Source organism: Symphalangus syndactylus, chromosome 10 (genome assembly GCF_028878055.3).
Source record: "Symphalangus syndactylus isolate Jambi chromosome 10, NHGRI_mSymSyn1-v2.1_pri, whole genome shotgun sequence".
NCBI lineage: Eukaryota > Metazoa > Chordata > Mammalia > Primates > Hylobatidae > Symphalangus > Symphalangus syndactylus.
This window is the reverse complement of record NC_072432.2, coordinates 68,038,416-68,051,916: the sequence shown is the minus strand read 5'-3', so window position 1 is coordinate 68,051,916 and position 13,501 is coordinate 68,038,416. Positions and strand designations below refer to the sequence as shown.

The 13,501-nt window shown below is 33.9% G+C and overlaps 1 protein-coding gene across 2 annotated transcripts; it reads left to right on the top strand.

Annotated features, from left to right (window-relative positions):
• Window positions 1–395: 395 nt before the first annotated feature.
• ODAM (odontogenic, ameloblast associated) lies at window positions 396–9,264 on the top strand. 2 transcript variants are annotated; one of them, XM_055296235.2, is made up of 12 exons: window positions 396–463; window positions 1,201–1,266; window positions 1,365–1,406; window positions 1,947–1,994; window positions 2,597–2,830; window positions 3,250–3,297; window positions 5,176–5,280; window positions 6,133–6,180; window positions 6,935–7,006; window positions 7,436–7,597; window positions 7,836–7,894; window positions 8,861–9,264. In XM_055296235.2, exons 1-11 carry the CDS (start codon window positions 428–430, stop codon window positions 7,863–7,865), a joined length of 891 nt encoding a protein of 296 aa, XP_055152210.2. In that variant the 5' UTR covers window positions 396–427; the 3' UTR covers window positions 7,866–7,894; window positions 8,861–9,264. The 2 variants fall into 2 exon arrangements, with proteins under 2 accessions (XP_055152210.2, XP_055152211.2); XM_055296236.2 differs by lacking the exon at window positions 6,133–6,180.
• Window positions 9,265–13,501: the final 4,237 nt, after the last annotated feature.

Sequence of the window (13,501 nt, the reverse complement as noted above, 5' to 3'; positions counted from 1 at the left end):
TTCGCCCTTGAAGTAAAATAATCACCCATTTATCCTTGACTTTATTAAAGATATTAACTTTTATTCAGTTAGAGCATCCAGTTTTATTCAATTAGGGTATCCAGTTTAAGAATTATAAAAGAGTAGAATAGAGTTATTCTAGGAGAATTATTCTAGGAGAGTTACTCATAACCAAACCAGAAGCCAGAAATCATCACAGGAAAACATTTCTCAGGGGATAATTTAATAACATTACTAAAAGTGTGGGAATTCATATAGCACCTAAATGATTAGGAAAGAGGTTATTAGCTAAGCCATTGTCTGAAACCCACTGAATCACTGGTCCTTTTTGAACAATGATTGGTCCTTTTTTTCTAAAGATGAGTTTTAAAATTTAAGAGAAGCGCCAAGTAGTCGAGCTGAGAGAGGAAAAGAACACATATCTCGCATGGTTCAGATTTTTCTTTATAGGTCCAGGAGTAAGGTAAGATATCAAATCTTTGCTTTTATAATTTGAAGAAGCAAAATCAGTGAACTCTGCAGGATAGACTATCAAGTTCACCCTAAATGCTTGATTAGGCCAATGATTTGAAGCAGGGAAAAAAGTTTCACATCTAGAAGACAAGAGAAATATATTTAAACAGGTTACACCATAAATCAATATCACAGTTTAGTTTTATAATCTATTGCCATAAATTAGAAAAACATTGACTCAGTCGCTTAGTTCTAGTATATTATTCTGTTATTAGACTACTAAGTGGAAATTATCTGTTATTGGACTGGTATTGTCAAATCTCTATTGAAGTACTTTTCAGCATAGACATTAAAATTGCTGCAGTAATAAGTCCCTAGTCGGTTAGCCTTAGTCATGACCTCCCATGGTCTGATAGGCCTGCTCCTCTCCTTGTAGGGCAGCACTAGGAGGAGATCATCTTGTTCTTTAATGCATTCAACCACATCATATGTCTCCAAATGAGTCTTTTGTTCAAGCTAAAAGGACAAGCAAACAATTTTGGTTTTTATAAACAGCTTGTCTGAGAGAAAATAAAGAGTTATATCACAGAAATTTACAAATATAACTTTTTAAATTTTAAATTGCAAAACGTAAGTAAATACTATAGAATTCACTCAGCTATTCCTTTGATTGAACAATACTAATTATTTTGTCACGGATTTTAAGTAATGTCTTTATAAAGCTAAAGATCACAACTTATTTTCTAGATATATTATACGAAAATGAAAATTATAATTCTTCTTGGATTCCTGGGAGCCACATTGTCAGCCCCAGTAAGTGATCTTTTGGCACTACTAGTCTCATTGTGTTAAACCTTCAACAATCCCTTCTTTTTACTATTTCTGATTTTTTTTTTCATTTTTACTTTTAGCTTATCCCACAGCGTCTTATGTCTGCCAGCAATAGCAATGAGGTTAGTTTAAATAATTAAAACAATCTCCTCCTTTTTTTAATGGAAATCAAGTGGGAAGAGATAGAAGTCGTCATTTAATTTATACTGTGTTCCTCTCCACTAGCTGTTATGTATATCCAAGCACATTTCTAATGTTCATGTTTGATTATATAACAGGTTGCCTCTAAAATATTATTCTGCTTTCCTTGCTTGATTGTTAATTCTTCAAAGGCAGATACAATATTGTTTATATCTTTTTGTTCTAATAACACCTAACACAGGTGTATATAGGTGTTTAAAAACATAAAATGACTAAACCACTGGAATGTGTTAACGTTGTGCAATCTCATACCCAACAGAGGAGAGGTTGTTAAATCCCAACCTTGTTTTAAATCTAACTTCTCATCACTGTAATTTAATGTAAACCTAGTGAGAAAATCTCCCACTTCTAACAAGAAATTGAGTAACCAGCTATGACCTGTGCTATATTTGCAGTAAACATTGTTCCTACTCATTTTAATGTGTAGTAATCTTGATTTCATATTATTTTTCTTTTTCTAGTTACTTCTTAATCTTAATAACGGTCAACTTTTGCCACTACAACTTCAGGTACCTCCATTTCAATAATTACTTTACGGGGAATATTTTCCTATTGCTCATTTATGTTATTTTGTAAGAAAACAAAATGTTTCCTGATCCTATTTTGGAAATCTCAATTTTTAACTTTATGAATTTGTCTCATATGTTCTAGTGGCCATTTGTTTGAAGATTAAAGTAAAAACTGTAATTTGAACAACATTTATTTATTGAGAACTTGGTATATGCCAGGCACTAATTCTCACAACTATGAGATAGTTCAAAGTAATTATTTTACACAAAGTCATGCCCAGTTAACCAGTAACAGCAGGTTGGGGGGTTTAGGGTTAAGGTAAGGGAAAATACAGAAGGTTTAAAACCAGTGTGGCATATGCAGATGTTGGGCTCTTTTATCAACCTTATCCTGCCCCATATTTCTCATGGCCATCGCGAATTTAGCATTTGCTTCGTATTATTTGCTTGGTTCAAAATGAATCAAGATGCTGTCCTTTTTCATGTTGCAACATTGGAACTATAGAAATTGTTTGTATTTTGTCTCTTTCTTGCTCAGGACTAACTTTTAAATTCCTTTTGGCATGAAGAGAACATGCTTTCTTTCCTGTGTGTCTTTTTAGGGCCCACTTAATTCATGGATTCCACCTTTCTCTGGAATTTTACAGCAGCAGCAGCAGGCTCAAATTCCAGGACTCTCCCAATTCTCTTTATCAGCTCTAGACCAGTTTGCTGGACTGTTCCCAAATCAGATGCCCTTCCCAGGACAGGCCAGTTTTGCCCAAGGAGGCCAGGCAGGCCAAGTTGACCCCTTACAGCTTCAAACACCGCCTCAAACACAACCAGGCCCCAATCACGTAAGTCAGGCCTCTTTCATTTTGTTCTGAGGAGAGAGAACTGCATGTTTAATCTGACAATGAATATGAATCAGCTTTGAAATAGGCAGGAGTTTTTGAACAATATTTTTTCTCATTATATGTTTCTACCATCGCTGTAAGTTCTTTCTTATATTTTCTGATTTCTAAGACAAAAAATATTTAAATCAGCTACTAGGATACAGCAACAAGCCAAAAAAGTTAAAAACAAGTATAGGATAGGATAGGAAAACTTCAATAAAAGGCATGTTACGTCAGCACATGCAACAGACGACTTTTTGTCATGGAAACTTGTTAACACAAATGATAAATTTATATGGCTAGCTCTGTGAAAAGCAGCTCAGGGATTTTTAAATAACAAAGTCAAGCATACATTTTTATACAATTCTTTTTTTTGGCAGGTGATGCCCTATGTATTCTCCTTCAAAATGCCTCAAGAGCAAGGACAGGTAAATGGATATAACAACACTGCCCATAGAGATGGCTACATACACTGCCCACAGTGCTCTCTCTCTCTAGCTCTGACTCCTATGGCAGGGCTATAAAAACCTATATAATGATATCACTGTCTAGATAACATCATTGCTGGGCTAGTATCAGTTTGTTGATGCTGGGCTCGCTTAACAACTCCTTAAGGACAGGCAGCTAAGTAGAGTCTCCAGGACCCCTGAATTTCCAGGGCATTGCTATGTTGAGAGTAAAAGAGCTCAGTAAGCCCCAGGTCATGTCCTCTCTGCATCCAAAGTGCTGGAAGTTGGGAAAAACTCAGGAGAAATACCATGGGCTGACTTTATCCAACTTGAAATTTCGCTTCAGAAGGAAATGGCACTAAGCTGATAATATATGATATGACGTAGAGATAAGAAACACTTGCCCATGTTATTTGGCAGTTATGAAATTCTGCTCAAAACATTTTAAGCTTCTTATACATTTCCAATTTGAATCCATATTACAGTCAAATGGTAATTTTTTCCATTAAATAGAATAATCTTTTAAAAATGAATGCAAACTAGTATAATCATCATATTAATATGGGAAACCCTATAAATATCAGGATTATTAATTTTATAATATTCTGGGTTCAAAGAAACAGTATTATAAATAAATCATATTATTCATCGCAGAATATTGGCCTTTTCATAAAAAGTTACAGCATTTGGCTCTACTGTAATTACAACTAAATAACTTTGTCCCACATCCACTCCCATTATAAAACAAAAGTTACTTCTAGACATTATCTCATTCTATGACATAAGCATTTAAACAATTAGATGTATAACTAGAATTACTTCATCTTAAGAATCAAGAAACCTAGTCTTAATGAGATCAAATTCCCAATCCCATTGAAAGTAAATAGCTGAGTTGGAATATAATTCTCCACCCCTTCTGTCTCCTTCTTTAACTACAAAACCAGTAGCTCTCCATCCTGGCTTTACATTAGAATCTCCGGTGTTAAGTTTGAAAATTACAAATGTCTGAATCCTACCCCAGTGAATCAATACCCCATGAATAGATGTTAAGTTTGGTCATCTTCTAAAATGCTCAAATGTTATTTTGATTCTTAGCCAGGATTAAGAATGCTTGCACAAAATATAATCCTTCTGAAACCCTAGTTGTTTTTTTTAACTCTTATGTCTAATACAATCTCTTACTTTATGCAAATAAACAAAACAGCATACAAAAATTAACATATGTACTAAGATCCTCATTTTCTATGAACACATACACAAATAGACACAGACATATAAGTAGAAGGCAATGAGAATATAAATGGAAGCCATATGGCAATGTAGGTGGTGAAGTTTCAGATGATTTCATTTGTTACTTGTCTATGTCTTGATTTACCAAATATCCTAAAATATATATGGGTTACTTTAATAAAGTAGCAATTCTTAAAGGCAATACATTCATAGCATTTCATTTATTATGGCACAACGTCTAATACCACATTCTGCAGAATGATGATTCTCAAAAATATAGGGAAAGTGCTACATAGGCTACCTTTCACTTAGGTATTTGCAAAGTAATTTGTATATAAAGTTTCCAAGATGTCCTTTGAAAAAAAAAAAAAAAGCTCTTTCAGTTCAACCCACTATTTCCTAAATGTGTTTGACCAAGCAACCTTAAAAACCAAGTCCAGTATTACCTGGGATACAAGTTGTTTCCAAAGTTTGGGAAGGGAATTCTTCATCTATTTGCTTTGTATTTAATCATATAAAGCTGCTAGACATAAAACAGCTTTTAAATAAAATTGACATTAGAAGATAAAAAGTATGTCCTATGCTGATTTAATGGAATCTCTTGTATCCTTCTCTTTTTACAAGTAGATGTTTCAATACTATCCAGTTTACATGCTCCTACCCTGGGAACAACCTCAGCAAACAGTTCCAAGGTCACCTCAACAAACAAGACAGCAGCAGTATGAGGAGCAGGTACTGCAAATGTTTTATTTTAATCCTACTAGTTCCACTTGAAAATAGAGAAAATAAGGCATATTACCATAGAAAAAAAGTTTCTGAGTATATTTAATGCGAACACTCAACAGCATGCAACAGGTAGGCATAAGACGGTAGATACAGTGTTCTCTGCTATAAATCATTTGTGTAAACTTATTTGGTAATATTCCAGGGCTGGATTTTTAGCCAATGAAATCAGTACGTGGACTTCAATAGAATCAAGGCCAAAAAGCTGAATTACCTCGAAAAGTGAAGTTTTCTCACATTTAAAATTTATTAGCATCCACCTTTCCACATATGTGTGTGTGGTTACTATTTAAAAATAATAAATGGCAAAACTATTAGCTACCTTGATGAAAGATGTATTTGATCACTGGATTTTGAGATACAATTAGATACCATTATATTAACTTTTGTGGAACTGCAATAAATTTTTAGAATTCTAACATAAATTCAGGTGGCTCATATATAATTAACATCCTTCCTGTTAGAATGAAAATGTCTTTTTTTTAGTTTAATCATAACTCTAAAACCTGGCATTACAAATTAAAGAAAACTCAGAATTATGCTTTAAAAAACTGGTAGTATTAATTCTAATTGCCATGTTGCTTTAAAGGGAAAGAGAGAGTTTTATCCTAGAAATGATATGGTATTAAAAAGATTCTTGTTAATTTAATAATAATTAATTTTTAGTTACTGGAACATATAAACTTTAAAAATGCTTTTAATTTATATAAAAAGATATATAAGTTTAAGTAATCATTTACTGCAAACTTATGACAAGAATAATCAAAGAAAATATAATACACTTTTTTAAAAATCTGACAGATACCATTCTATGCTCAATTTGGATATATTCCACAACTAGCAGAACCTGTAAGTAAATGCATATTTCTCATTAAAAAATATTTTGAAACTACTTGCTTCATTGTCTACTAAATCTATCAATGCCCTTCAGCCAAAGATGACCAGGAGAGCACCTCTAACTGAACAAAATTGTATGTATCCATTCAGTACAAGGAGAACACACGTGGGGATTCTTGGGTGTCTTAATAGGAAAGTATTAGAATGACTTCTCACACGATTTGGGCTTCTTTTAGGTAATTTGGGGAAGATTGCAAAGAAGTGGTGGTTCACTCTGCAGTGGCTATTCTCAAAAGTAGGGTAGCTCTATGATTATTTTAAAAGCTCATTCCTCTAAGGCAAGGATAGTGGAGCAAGGCAAAAGCTTTAATGGGTAAAGAAGCATCAGTCGCTCATATTAGCCAAGATATGGGAACACCTGGTATTTTTGTGACTTGTATGGTGACCTTACTTTAGACAAAATTTTGAAGTTGTCTTGGTTTTTTCCACCCCTGTCTGATGTTGGTGTTCTGTAGAATTGTTTATGCTCAACAGGTAAGCACCCGGTCCTAGTAGAGAATGTTAGAAAGTAGCACCTCCAGAACAGAAGCAGAGGTGAGATGTCAAGCCAGTTCTCTAATAGCAAGAATTAAACTATTATTTCTGTTTTTAGCAAAATAGTTTAAGAAGTTTGGGAGTGTTTTACTACTCTGGTACTCTGGGTGGCCAAAGAGCATATTTTCATAGATCACTGATTTAGACTTTTTAAAACTTTTTGTGTTTTTAGGCTATACCAGGAGGACAGCAGCAACTAGCTTTTGATCCCCAACTAGGCACAGCTCCTGAAATTGCTGTGATGGTAAGATTCCTTACAACACTTTGCCAGCTACTGGAAATCAACAATTGACAACTTACTGACTCATGTTCATTTTAATATCAACTCTTCTAATTCCATCAATAATTTTTGTTTCTTCTTCTTCTTCTTACAATATTTTGCCAGTGAAGATTCAGTTTACTCTTACTCAGTTCATCAATATTCTTGAGTATGCTATGCCAGGTACTCTTTGATGCACCTTTATTTAAAAGCAGATATTAAGAGAAAATTAATGTTTGCTGGTATATATTCATGGTCTTTTATGTAGCTTATAATCTAAAAAACTAATAATAGCAACATTTTTTTTAATATAATGCTTGTGTTGCATCTCAATCCTGTTGCTTTACATTCTTCCCAATTTTGGTCTTCTCGTTGAACTTACGACAACTTTGTTTTCATTCTCATTCTCTATAGTCAACAGGAGAAGAGATACCATATTTACAAAAAGAAGCGATCAACTTTAGACATGACAGTGCAGGAGTTTTCATGCTCTCGACTTCACCAAAACCCGGCACAACCAATGTTTTCACTTCTGCTGTAGACCGAACTATTACCCCAGAGCTCCCAGAAGAGAAGGTAGAGTTAGGAAAACTTCACTTTACGTAAAAAATTGTCTAATGAAAAAATACAGCGATAAAATTAGTGCTTTAATTTATAGGACTTAGTCATGAAATTAAGAAGATAACTAGTTGAAAAATATGTGGTCTTAACTCTGAATAAGGTGGCCAAAAGTTGTTTTTGATAATCAATTAATCAGAATATAATTTAATTTCAATTTAATAAGAGCTTCTTATGAATGTCCTTTTCTCACTAGGCCAAGACTGATAGCCTAAGGGAACCGTAAGAAGTTGCCCTGATCATTCAGAGATTTTGGTAGGTATTTGTCGAAGTCAAGCATTAGGTTCCACGACAATTCCTACATAAGAAGACAAAAGAAAAAAGTTGGCAGAGGAGCTAATGGAGTTCTTACCAAAGTAGTTATAAAAACAAGTTAGCTATATATACTCATAAAATTGATAATAATTATGGACTTCAACAATTTTTAAAAACAAAATAAAATTTTGAGAATCATGTCTGCCTATACTATAAGTTTGGTATACTCTCTGAAAACACAAATACTAGATACGCTAGGTCCGTTATAAAAGACATTCTATAGACACTCTGTACAGAATCAATTCTCCCAAATCATCATTTCAGTTTGCAAACTAAACATTGTACTAATTCCAATATATCTGTATTATTTTGAAATAAAATAAAAATCTCAAAATGATAAAGAAATTGTACAATGAAAAGAAAATTTCAAATTCCATGACTTTTATATCAGACATAATCTTGAACTAATTACCTGTTTTAATCAGCTTGGTTGGCTATCAGGCTACAACAGGAGTTTGATAGAAGGGCAGTCTGAGAACAGAACCAAAAAGTAAAAACATACACTGAAAAGCAAACAATTTAACTTGAAGGGCAAACTAAAAGACAAAGTTTTTGAAATCTCCTCCCTGCTGCCTGTGAGCCTCTTTTGATCTCTCCTTCCATAAAAATGAGCACTCAACATTCTTCAGATGAAAAAAGTTTATAAAAACACAACCGAGTGAATAGTAATAATACCTCTTTAGGAAAGCCTCCTCACTAATGTACTATATTGTACAAGGCAAATCAAGTTATTCAGTAAGAAATACTAAAGAGATTTCAGTATATTTATGACCTTTTTTCTGGATGTATGAATGCCAGTGAAAGAACAGCTTTCTATTTCTTTAATAAGCAATATGTAAGATATCTAGGATGTTTTATGCAAAGCAATCCAATGATATTAAAATGCTTTTCTATTATATTTTTCAGGGAAAAAGATGTGGCCATGCCTTGGATATAATTTTAGGCTATTAGCTTCCTCAATGCTAGTATCAGTTCTTTGGAATACATGAAATATCTTGACTCTTCTCCTAAATTTGTTTTTACTTATAAATGTCATTAAACTCTTTAAATATGTCATAGAAAATAATACAATCATGTAATGAGTCTTGTCTTACAAAATTATATGTCTTTTCAAATATCCTATCATTGTATAATATGGAATATAATAACACTGAGAATAAAGCTAGTATCATTAAATCAATTGACTAATTACATTAGTAAATGATGCCTCTGGAAAATGGTAGTACTCATGAAGACATGTATATTGTCATTGGATGTATAATGAGTGTTGTGATTGGAACTGATGAAGTAATATAAGTATCTAGATTTGACATGTCATCTCTTTATTTCCCTAAGCTCCATTCAGTCAGTTTCCTCCTGAGACATTCTCATGACAATCAAAATTATTTGGTGGCAGATATCATAAAGTGCTTATTCCTAATATGACACAGTTACATAGAGAGGTGTCTGTCCTTACTCAAAAGGATAGGAAAGTGTATGCTTGTTTGGGGGAGGCAGCATCCTGTAGAGAATAAGGTAGAGATTTGGGGTTTCATCAGATCTGGCTTGCAATCTAGAATAATTTCTCTAAAATCAGCTTTGCTTACATTTGGTAATTCTCAAAACTTTCCCTACCAGCTATTCTCCACTGGGTGTTTCCTATCTAAATAAAACGGCATTAGTTCAAGAATCAAATATAGACTAACACAGGAACAGAAAACAAAACACCACATGTTCTCACTCATAAGTGGGAGTTGAATAATGAGAACACATGGACACAGGGAGGGGAACATCACACACAGGGGCCTGTTGGGGGTGGGAAGCAAGGAGAGGGGAGAGCATTAGGACAAATGCCTAATGCATGTGGGGCTTAAAACTTAGATGACAGGTTGATAGGTGCAGCAAACCACCATGGCACATGTATACCTATGCAACAAACCTGCATGCTCTGCACATGTATCACAGAACTTAAAGTAAAATTTTTTAAAAAGAATGAAATATAGAATCCATGCATGACTTCACCTCCTCCATTACATCTATATTCAATCTATCATCATAGCCTAATAGAGTAATACTTTCAAATGAAGACGTTTTAAGTGTGTAGTGTGAAAAATGTATGTATCTTGTAACCATCACCCCATCAAGATACAGAACATCTCCCACACCCCATAAACTTCTTTCGTACTCTTCTCCAATCAATCTAGTCTCCCACTCTCATGCCAAGCAACTATTTTCATATTTCAATCAACATATATTAATTTAGCCTATTCTGGATTTTTATATAAATTAAATCATACATGATGCATTCTTTCATGTCTGGCTTCTTTTACTCAACATAATGCTTTTGTGATTCATTCATGTTATTGCTTATGTGGTATATTACATTGCATTAATATATGTCATTTTCTTTTTCCATTCTCCTACTGTTGAACATTTGAGTTGCTTCCAATTATTGGATATCAGAAATAAAGCTGCAATGAACATTCTTGTACACTTTTTTGTAAACACATGTTTTCATATCTCTTAAGTAAATACCAAGACATATCTCTAACTCAAAGGATATGTGTATGTTACAAGAGACTGCTAAATAGTTTCTAATGTGGCTGTTCCATTTTATACCCTTATTAGAGTGAATAAGAATTCCAGTTCCTCTCATTTCTGGCCCACAATTATTATAGAATTGTCTTTTCTTAAAATTGTTTTTATAAATTCCTCTTTTGTCACACATTCCTTAAATGTTAACCTTCATACAGGTTGACCTCAGTCCTCTTTTCTCATCTCTCTCAAAAAATCGCTGCAGCAATTTTTTTTAAACTGCTGCGTGAACATTTCCATTTTGACTTAATAGGATTTATAAAAAGGTCCTGGCTCCTAAATCTATATCTCAGAGTATTTATAGTCTCATATATTAAATACTTCTGGATTCTGTGTTTTATTTTAAAATGTTCAAAGAGGCATCTCATGGTTTTGATTTGCGTTATCCTGATGACTAATTGTGTTATATTTGTTTCTATGCTTATCAGTCATTAGTATAACATGTTTTTTGAAGTGTACTACTTCTACATATAACTTTTAAATAATTTTTAAAAGAAAAAATATATTTACTTACATATTTACCAATTTCAGTGCTCTTCCTTCCTATATGTCTGAGATTTCATCCACTATAATTTCCCTTTTATATCAAGAAATGTCTCCAAAATTTATTTACTTTGCATCTGATGGCTATAAATTCCCCCATTTTTTATTTATCAAAAAATGTCCTTATTATGCCCACATTTTGTAGATTTTTTTTGAATATCAAATTCTAAGTTGACTGACTTTTTTCTTTCCACACTTGAAAATTGTTCTAACATCTTCTGGCCTCTAATAGTTTCTATAAAAAGTCATCTGCCATTCATATTGATATTCCCCTGTATGCAGTGTATCTTTTTCTAGAGCTGCTTTTGTGACTTTCTCTGTCTCTTTGGTGTTCAGCAGTTTGACTCTAGGAGAGTTAAGTGTGGCTAATTTTGTAGGAATCATATTAGGTGTGCACTTCGCTTTCGGAATCTGCATATTGGTTTTGATAAAAATTGGAAAAGTTTCATCACCACTTCTTTGAATATTTTTCTGTTTCATTTTTTTCTCTTCTCTCATTCTTACAACTCCAGTTACAGGTATATTGAATTAATTGATACTATTTCTTAGGTCATTGAGCCTTTGTTGATTTATATTTTCTGAGCACTTCAGTTTGAAAATTTCCATTTGCCTTCAGCTTCACAGATCCTTTCTTCTATTAGAGCCAATCTGCTTCTGCTACTGATATCATCTAATAAATACATCCAGTTTTTTAAAATTTTAAGTTTAGGATTTTTATTTAATTTTTAACAGTTTTCTTATAGCTCCAGAAATTCTCTAACTCATCACTCAATATACTCAGCATATTCCTATCAATCTTTTAGCATGTTTATTCTAGTTGATGTGGGTTTTTTTTTACCATTATTATACTTTAAGTTCTAGGGTACATGTGCACAACGTGCAGGTTTGATACACAGGTATACATGTGCCACGTTGGTTTGCTGCACCCATCAACTCATCATTTACATTAGGTGTTCCTCCTAATGCTACCCCTCCCCCAGCCCCCTATCCCGCGACAGGCCCCAATGTGTGATGATCCCCACCCTGTGTCCAAGTGATGTCATTGTTCAATTCCCACCTATGAGGGAGAACATGCGGTGTTTGGTTTTCTGTCCTTGTGATAGTTTGCTGAAAAAGATGGCTTCCAGCTTCATCCATGTCCCTAAAAAGGACATGAACCCATCATTTTTTATGGCTGTGTGGTATTCCGTGGTGAATATATGCCACATTTTCTTGATCCAGTCTATCATTGATGGACATTTGGCTTGGTTCCAAGTCTTTGCTATTGTGAATAGTGCCAAATAAACATACATGTGTATGTGTCTTTATAGTAGCATGATTTATAATCCTTTGGGTATATACCCAGTCATGGGATTGCTGGGTCAAATGGTAATTCTAGCTCTAGATCCTTGAGTAATTGTCACACTGTCTTTCACAATGGTTGAATCAATTTACACTCTCACCAACAGTGTAAAAGCATTCCTACTTCTCCACATCCTCTCCAGCATCTGTTGTTTTCTGACTTTTTAATGATTGCCATTCTAACTGGTGTGAGATGGTATCTCATTGTGGTTCTGATTTGCATTTCTCTGATGATCAGTGATGATGAGCATTTTTTCATGTGTTTTTTGGCTGCATAGATGTCTTCTTTTGGGAAGTCTCTGTTCACATCCTTTGCCCACTTTTTGATGGGGTTGTTTGTGTTTTTCTTGTAAATTTGTTTGAGTTCTTTGTAGATTCTGGATATTAGCACTTTGTAGGATGGGTAGATTGCAAAAATTTTCTCCCATTCTGTAAGTTGCCTGTTCACTCTGATGGTAGTCTCTTTTGCCATGCAGAAGCTCTTTAGCTTAAATAGATCCCATTTGTCTATTTTAGCTTTTGTTGCCACTGCTTCTGATGTTTTAGTCATGAAGTCCTCACCCATGTCTATGTCCTGAATGGTATTGCCTAGGTTTTCTTCTAGGGTTTTTATGGTTTTTAGGTCTAACATTTAAGTCTTTAATCCATCTTGAATTAATTTTTGTATAAGGTGTAAGGGAGGGATCCAGTTTCAGCTTTCTACATATGGCTAGCCAGTTTTCCCAGCACCATTTATTAAATAGGGAATCCTTTCCCCATTGCTTGTTTTTGACAGGTTTTTCAAAGATCAGATAGTTGTAGATGTGTGGCATTATTTCTGAGGCCTCTGTTCTGTTCCATTGGTCTATATATCTGTTTTGGTACCAATACCATGCTGTTTTGGTTACTGTAGCTTTGTAGTATAGTTTGAAGTCAGGTAGTGATGCCTCCAGCTTTGTTCTTTTGCTTAGGATTGTCTTGTCAATGCAGGCTCTTTGTTGGTTCCATATGAACTTTAAAACAGTTTTTTCCAATTCTGTGAAGAAAGTCATTGGTAGCTTGATGAGGATCCATTGAATCTATAAATTACTTTGGGCAGTATGGCCATTT

Coding starts and splice junctions, on each gene's coding strand:
- ODAM (XM_055296235.2), top strand. CDS start 428: ATGGTTCAGATTTTTCTTTATAGGTCCAGGAGTAAG. Junction 2,831..3,249: donor CACAACCAGGCCCCAATCAC/GTAAGTCAGGCC, acceptor TTTTTTTGGCAG/GTGATGCCCTATGTATTCTC. Junction 7,007..7,435: donor CTCCTGAAATTGCTGTGATG/GTAAGATTCCTT, acceptor CATTCTCTATAG/TCAACAGGAGAAGAGATACC.